General features: G+C 38.5%; 1 protein-coding gene across 1 annotated transcript; it reads left to right on the top strand.

The window, feature by feature from the left end:
- Nucleotides 1–1,208: 1,208 nt before the first annotated feature.
- On the top strand, nucleotides 1,209–8,100 carry BSND (barttin CLCNK type accessory subunit beta). Its single transcript, XM_073642619.1, has 4 exons — nucleotides 1,209–1,690; nucleotides 3,499–3,587; nucleotides 5,152–5,385; nucleotides 6,638–8,100. The coding sequence occupies exons 1-4, from the start codon at nucleotides 1,514–1,516 to the stop codon at nucleotides 7,056–7,058; spliced, it is 921 nt and encodes a 306-aa protein (XP_073498720.1). The 5' UTR covers nucleotides 1,209–1,513; the 3' UTR covers nucleotides 7,059–8,100.
- Nucleotides 8,101–8,660: the final 560 nt, after the last annotated feature.

Below are 8,660 nucleotides of genomic sequence, written 5' to 3'. Positions count from 1 at the left end.
ACACACAATACTGAGCCTCATTTTGACTTGTTTTAAGGACATTACATCAAAGTTGGATCAGCCTGTATTTTGGGGGTGACTCCAAATCCAGGCCTCCATTGGTTAATAAATTTGATTTCCATTGATGATTTTTGTGTGATTTTGTTGTCAGCACATTCAATTTTGTACAGAATATAGTTTTCAATGAGAATATTTCATTCATTCAGATCTAGGATGTGTTATTTGAGTGTTCCCTTTATTTTTTTCAGCAGTGTATAATGCACAGCCCATAGTCCTCCATAAAGTATAATGCACCTCATAGTCATCCACAAAGTATAATGCACAGCCCATAGTCCTCCATAAAGTATTATGTACCTAATAATCCTCCATAAGGTATAATGCGCTGCCCATTGTCATCTATATAGTATAATGCACAGCCCATAGTCCTTCATAAAGTATAATGCATAGCCCATAGTCCTCCATAAAATATAATGCACCCCACAGTCATCCACAAAGTATAATGCACCACTTAGTCATCCATAAAGTATAATGCACATCCAATAGTCCTCTATATAGTATAATGCACAGCCCACTGATTTAAAAAAAAATACTCTCCTCCCATCTGCTCCCCCGCCGCACGGCGTCCTCTTGTGGAGCCGGCGGATGACTTCAGCGTGCAAGCAATGGGAGCTCATGACGCCACTGCCATGCGCCCCCAGTCTCGTGCACGCCGATGTCGGCTGCTGGCCTCTGATTGGCTGGCAGCTTATTTTGCAATACACTTCAACATCACACATCCAGTTGAATGCTTCTGCTGGCGCTGGCGGGCCCCCACCCACATGGGCCCAGTTGCAACCTCTGTGACCGCGGTCTTTACACCCCTGCTAGTCACATATTCGCAAAAACCTTAGCGGTCTGCAACATTCACTAGAGGACTGATCAGTATAGGACATGTCTCCATTTTTTTTCGTGTGGACAATTGGTCCCTATCCACAAAAATTACTGACAGCACATGTACCCAAAAAACTGACATGGGAAATTGGCCTTAATGAGATTATTCTAAAAATAAGCCTAGATGGATCTTTGATAAGACAGCAGCATAAAAGCACATACCAATTGATCGCATTGTATACATATATACATATAAAAAAAAAGTGAAAACTCCTGTAAAGATTTACAGAGGTACAATTTAATATGGCAGAGGTGCGCAGTCATTCATTTATATACACAACAGGTTTAGGTGTAGACATTCCTGGGTATTTATACCTCCAGGGAAGGTGAAACAGAGGCGGGCAGCATCGCTGGAGTGGAAATTTCAGGAGACTATTTGCATTCATTTCAATACTTTTTAGAACTGGCTGGATCAACTTTGGTCAGGACCGGTCTAAGTCTGATTGTGGAAACTAACTGTAGATCAGCAAGTACAGCAGGAACGCACTGCCTCTGTGCCTGTCGCTTTAATTCCATCTTTCTTACTTGGACGCCTTCACTTTTAATAACCCCTAGGGAAACTTTTTTTTTTCTTCTGGAGAATATGGCAGAGGATAAAACATTCCGCTACGGGCTCATCGTCCTGGGATTTTTCTTGATAATGATTGGCATGTTCATTATGAGTGTGGATAAACCCCAGATATACATCACATTCTGCTGTGTGGGGGTCCTACTGGTGTCTGTAGGGATCACCTGGAGCATCTGTCAGTGCTACCCCAAGGTAGGAGCACAGTCTCATATACTATTGAGCTCTTGATATTTCTTGTATGTTTAAAGATTTTAGGGATGAGCAGTAATATTAGAAGAGAAGCTTCTTTTTATTTGTAAATATTATAACTTTAGAGACACTTTATACCTTTTTTTGTAGTAAGATAACCTATTAAAGTTTACCTGTCCTTCCAGGTAACTTTTTAGAATAATCTGTTGTGTTTGTGAAAATGGGGAATCCCACCAAGGACAACATCTGCAAGGAGATTGTATGTTCTCCTCCGTGTTTGCGTGGGTTTCCTCTGGTTTCTCCGGTTTCCTCCCACACTCCAAAGGCATACTGATAGGGAATTTAGATTGTGAGCCCTGATGGGGACAGAGATGATGAAGTCTGTAAAGCGCTGTGGAATTAATGGCGCTATATAAGTGAATAAAATAAATAAATAACATTATTTCTGCCCATTGTATGACTTGTATCCAGCATTTGTCACTAGTTTTCCCTTCTGCAGGTTCTACCTCTACAATTATCTCTGATCTAGTGGATGAAGGCTAGCTGTTATGATGTGTCCCGTGAACAAAGTTTGTTGAAATGAGAGTGACCATTTAAAGTCATAATAAGATTCAGAGACCGTTGTGCACATGCACACATAATAACACCAGTTGATTTGTTACAACCAAATCGCCGTATAGTTAAATGTATAAAAATATTTAGAGTTTTTACATTTTAACTTTTCTGTAAATGTTTAAACTTTTAATAAGGTGTGATATCAATTTCCAGTGCGATACAACCTGTTTGTGACACCTGTTAGGTCATCTCTCTAGTTTTTGTTATTCGTGCACATGTTGTAGGTACCAACTTGCATCTGTTTCAGTTGTGTAATATAGGATATGTCTGTCATAGGACCTTATAGATTAATAACTCTTTTTTTTATATAAAGTCACAGTGTTTATAATCAATGTACTGTTACTTTTCTGTGACATTATCCAACTTTTGTGACTGTGCACATAATGTGACATCACTGTGTGCTTTATTACCATACGGTTACATCAGTGTGTGCAGTATTTTCACACTGTGACACCTCTTTGTACAACAACCCCTTTTTTATTTTTATTAACCCTTTTTTTGTGTGACATCACTGGGTGCGCTATCCCCATATTCTGACATCACTGTGTGTATTATCCCCATATTCTGACATCACTGTGTATTATCCCCATATTCTGACATCACTGTGTGTATTATTCCTGTACTGTGACATTACTATGATGCCTATGACTTTTCAAAGTTTATTATCCATGTACTGTGACATCACTGTGTGTTATTCCATATGTTTATTATCGCCATGCTGTGACATCACTGTATCCATAATTCCCATACTGTTAAATTAACTTGTATAATAACCATTTTGTTATCAATGTGCTGTGACATCATTGTTTGTTATTACACTTATGTGACAACATTATCACAGTTCTGTCATGTCTATCCACATAATTTGACATTACTGTGTGCATTATTCCCATTCCATGTCATCACTTTAATACCTATGACTTCGCAGTGTTTGTTACCCAAGCACTGTGATATCATCGTGTCTGTTATTTCTTGCAAGTGACATCATGTTTTGTGTTCTTCTTGTGTTTCCTACCTCGATATTGTGACATCACTGTGTGTATTGTCCACGTGGTGTGACATCATTGTGTGCATGATTTATTAAAGTGCAGTAAAATAATTTTACTACTAGCAAAAAAATGGCTAGACTGCAAATGTTTTAATTTTTTTTTATTTCTATATATGTATATTTTTTTTTTTTCGGAATATTTTTACAGATCACATTTGTCCCAGTGGATATGGAAACTGTCCCTTTCTCACAGAAGTCTCCTGCATTTGCTAATCCTGAAATCCCTCAGAAGCAGTGGTATGTCTCTAGCCGGCTAAATGATGAACTTTACATAATGTATTCCTACAGATTATTCCTCATGTCATTTACTCCAAGGTCAAACATTATTACGACGTGTAAAATGGAAACTATGTAGAAGTTTATCTAGCAGGCACATCATATTAAACCGGGGTGAAAACAAGGAAGTTTATTATCAGAGATAATTCAGGAGAAAGGTGGTGTGTATAGAATAGAAACATGATATGATGACAGCAGAAAATTTCTGCTATTTAAATAGGACCTGTCATTAGGTAAAAAGTGGGCAGTTTTTGCTCTTATTTTATTCCCATTGCTCCCCTGAGTTTTCCATTTTTTACTATTTTATAATCCGCCACACTGTTCCAGAGATATGGAGCTTTTTTATTTAGTGCTAATTTTTATGCCTTTTACAAGAGGACGTGGGTCACCGTCCCAATCATACAGGGAAAGACAGAGATGGACATATCATTGGTGCAACCTGTGCAGCTGCACAGGGGCCCAAGAGGTAATGGGGCACAGTTCAACCTCCAAAATATGTGGAATATGTTAATAGTGTTATGTTCTGCTACCAGAGCTAAGGAAAGAGAGGAGATCTGTCCCTACGATAGAACTCAGCTTAATCCCTACGATGTAACAGGGAACCTGATCCTGCGATCAGACCTGCTAAAGTCCTAAGCTAGTCTGTACGGAGACCTATAGATGTGGGGAAGGAATCCCTACAAGTACTAAGGACTGGGAGGAATATGGGACACCTCCTAACAGAAATAGTAGCAGACAGACGAACAAACAAAATATATAGAACATAGAGGTCAGTAGACCAAGCAAACTAACAGAGCAAGACACAGAGCACAGGCTAGCTAGAAAGTAGATATACAATGAAGTCCAGCAAAGCCAGAAGGGCGGAGCAGGATTAAATAGGCCAACAAGGTCATGTGACCAGCAAAGGAAAAAAAAACCTAAGAGCAAGGTTCTAACAAATAGGGGGTCACATCATCAACATGTGGAGAATGGAGAAAGTCACCATTTATCAATAGCGGCAGAAAATTTATTTATCCGTGGCTAGACTTCAGTCGTAACCTGAAGCTTCTGTCCCCCAATGTAGCATCTGGAACAGGTCCCCATCTACGATACGACATTTATAAGAGTGATGTGTCTTCTCATGTTACTTTAGGGTCACCTTGATCACCAGGACTCTCTTTGCCCCTAATGCTACTGCCCTTAACCACCTATGAGTTAGCAGAAATAAAACAAGCTACTTCAAATTTTGCAATTGCCAGCATAAAAAATTTGGCACCATAGAAACTAGGAACCCCATGGGCTGGTATAAGCATTAGCTAATAGTTTGCACTAATTAATTAGTGCACATATTTTTGTCCAAAATCATTTTCAACCTAGTGAAAAATCTCAGCAATATTTTTTTCCCATTTACCTTAACCTGAATATTCAAAAAAATATGGCTGATTTAGGTCAGTTTTAAAGTTTTGCAATAGGCACATGGTAGTGTTTAAGACATGGGTTATATGATAATGCTCTGGACCATTGTTCTGCATTTATGTCTTATTAGGGCTACCACACCTTACACAAGCAGTAAAGATGCTGCGAAATATGAAGCCTCTCTACCATCATATGAACAAATTAACATCAAAGTGGAGGAGCCCGGAGAAGACGACTTGGTCCAATCAGTTCCTCCATTACTGCTGTCAAAATTGGGGGATTCACAGGCCAAGGTAGAAGCCAAGGTGGAGATACACGGGAACTCAGTCTGCAAAGAGGAGCACGAGATGGTCGAAGCCAACTGGTACGTAGCAACAACTTACTGGAAAGTTACTGGAAAGTGATCATGAACACAAAAATCTCTATTATCATACGTGACAACAAGTACTGACGAATTGAAAAACAGTACGTTTTTTTAAAAACTATTTAAAAATAAAACTTTTCTTTATACACAGATACATTTAAAACATATTTCGTATTGTCACATCCGTAAAAGTCCACTCTATCAACGTATTACTTAACCTGTAGGGTTAATGACATAAAGGAAAAAAAAGAAAACTGGGTAGAAATGTAATTTTCCGATTGCCGCCCCCCCCCCCCAAAAAAAATGCTATAAAAAAACATTGTATCTACCCTGAAGTAGTACTAATAAAAGCGACAGCTCGCCATGCAATAAAGAAGTTATTTCAGAAAATGACACGAAACCAACTTTTTTAACAAAGTTTTGAATTATTCTCACCTCTTAAATAAATAAAACAAAAAAAACTATAAGTTGGGTGTTTATGTCATTGTACAGACCAGGAGAATTATGTCTCTAGGTTATTTCACCCAAACAATAAATGCCGAAATAAAACAAACAAAAAAAAAACAACAACAAGAAAATTTCACTACACTTGAATTTTTTTTCCCTCATTTTAAAGGGATTGTCCAGGGTTGGCACGAAAGTCTTAAGTCACCCTATGTGACTCCAGACTTGGTGCGTTCTGTCAGGATTCTGCAGTTCCAGCGTCGGGAGCGGGCTGTCATGTGATCGCAAGTATGACGTATTCATACTTCCTGCCACATTCGTACTAGTCATGCGCAGCATCGTCTAGTTGTAATGTAACCGGAAGTATGTGTATCTCAAACTCACATGACCACCCACTAACGCTGGCACTGGAGAATCTGTGCATGCTATAAGGATTTGCAAGTCTGCAGTCACATAGAGTGATTGCAGACTTTCATACCAAACCTGGACAACCCCTTTAAGTTACAGCTTTTGGAAGAAGGGAAGGTAAAAACAAAAGTGCAAAAACAAAAATTGGCCACAGCTCGATGGTGTTAATCTGCAATACCAGCACATCCTCTGCTAAAAGAATGGTCTAGCTCACGTTAATAAGGGATCTCAAAAGATTCCATAACTTCCTTTAATCTCAATGAAGGAGTGCACGTGTGATCGACTACATGACTGCGAGGCATTTGTTGAGTTCCCTCACTAGATCCCAGACATAGAAAGACTCTCAGTGATATTTCCTTGTAAGGTCCAATCTTGATTGATTATTTTTTTCTCTCTGTAGCCACTCTGCACCCCTTGTCTGTCTTAAAGAAGACACCAACCTAACAGCATCTGAAGATGGCAGAAGTAGTAATTCATCTCTTCACAGCTGTGATGATTGGCAGAATGACCGGCCGATAATGAGGAACTCTCTGCCTCAGCTACAAGGTCCGATCTCTGGAGAAGGAATCGACCTCATTGATGAACCTGTACCAGAAGGAATCAAAGTCCAATTGTCCCATAAAGTAGTCCATCCCAAGGTGAAACATGAAAGCTATTTATCTCCCCACCATGATGACCATTACATCAGTAAAGAAGAACCAGTAATTGCCTCCTTCATGCCGGGTCCTACCCATGACTCTGAGATTGATGACCTCTACTATGGATTGAAGGATGAGACGGAGAGTTTAGTGCTCGGGGACGAATCAGACTTTGATCATTGATGATGACCAGCTCAATGGACGCCTAGATCATTTTTATTTTCAAAAGTCAGGCTCCCGTCACAACACATGGCAGAATTTATAGGGGGCTTGAGTATTTATTGTATCCACTGTAACTTTTATACACATGACTAATAAGGATCGTAGGCAAGATAATTAGCCAAAGTGGCAAGTATATGACTAGATAATTTATAGGGAATGTGTCATCAGAAAATGACCTATTATATTATTATTACTATTAAATTAGGTTTCTGTGTTATATGCATTAAAAAAAGTCAATATATTTTTTTTTTCTTATCACAAAACAAAATTAGTAATCTTGCAATTTTCACACTGGCCATGGGGGCCTTTTTTAGACTCCTATTGATTCAGGAAGAGTTTTCAGCAGGCTCTTTATGATCACAGGCAGGATTACAATGATAGGTCACACCTCTATATATAGCAGATAACACAGGATCCACCAATCACAATAGGTGATGTCTCAGCTGACCTGCTCCCTTTGCCTTCACAATAACCTTTGCACATCCTCATTAGATGCTTCAATACAAAATATAGGGTTTGAGTCTGTTCATTGTTGCTAATGTGCATGTGCATTTCCATAACAAAGCCCCAGTGGCTAGTGTTTTTTTTTAAATCAGAGATAGAAAACCCCTTTAATTCTCTAATAAGGTATTTGAAGGTGGGTTTTCTAAATTATACAACCCCTTTAAGTCCATGACCTTTATTGTATATATGTTAAACATAACTTTCTTTGTTATTAGCGGAACCACTTTATATAAGGAGATTACTACGCAGATGGCATAAAATGTAATTGTCTGCTTTATAGCCTGAGAGTCATTAAACAAATAATATATATTATAAAATATAATAGTAAAAAAAGTAAGAAAATATGTTGTAGAATTAAAAAAAATAATAAATAATAACTTAGATATAATCAAAAGAAAAGTATGCCCAGGGTGGGACAATTGTTAATGTTAAAGGCTCACAAACTGGAGAAAAATAAAATAAGTCTGTTTGGTCTTTTCTGCTTTTTTTGGATAATTTTAGCCAGATTTTAAAGGTAAACATACTTTCAAGTCACTTTTCAGTATGACTTGTATCCTGCATTTTCACCTCTGCTGCCTCTATCTCTTAAAGGGAATCTGTCACAAGATTTTTGCTACCCATCTGAAAGCTGCATGATGTAGGGGCAGAGACTCTGATTCCAGCAATGTGTCACTTACTTGGTTGCTTGCTGCAGTTTTGATAAAATCAGCTAAGCATGCATGTTTATGGAGAAACACAAAGGATAGTTGTAAAACTTCTGAAAGTTATCAGTATGGCTAGCTTTAAAGTTCTTGATCATGGCAAAATTGTGAGCACGAAGTTACTGTAGGACTACATTTATAGACCCACAGTTTTTTCATCTGCTGCCATATGGTATTCTTACACAATAATTACACACTGACACTATTATCAGCTGAGATTTATCTACTTGTAATGTAGGTAAATTCAATTGAAACTGCATTGCATTGTGGGGGCCTCTCTGGATGACTGAACATCTCTGCAGGAAAAACAAGTGGTGCTGCTCTCATGGGGAAAGGTTTGATGTGAGATAACCTCCAC

Source organism: Phyllobates terribilis, unplaced genomic scaffold (assembly GCF_046119375.1).
Source record: "Phyllobates terribilis strain yellow unplaced genomic scaffold, ASM4611937v1 Scaffold_8__6_contigs__length_399053987, whole genome shotgun sequence".
Lineage (NCBI taxonomy): Eukaryota > Metazoa > Chordata > Amphibia > Anura > Dendrobatidae > Phyllobates > Phyllobates terribilis.
Note: the sequence above shows the minus strand (reverse complement) of the source record. Positions and strands in the feature narration are given on the sequence as shown.

Coding starts and splice junctions, on each gene's coding strand:
- BSND (XM_073642619.1), top strand. CDS start 1,514: ATGGCAGAGGATAAAACATTCCGCTACGGGCTCATCGTCCTGGGATTT. Junction 3,588..5,151: donor GAAATCCCTCAGAAGCAGTG/GTATGTCTCTAG, acceptor ATGTCTTATTAG/GGCTACCACACCTTACACAA. Junction 5,386..6,637: donor GAGATGGTCGAAGCCAACTG/GTACGTAGCAAC, acceptor TTCTCTCTGTAG/CCACTCTGCACCCCTTGTCT.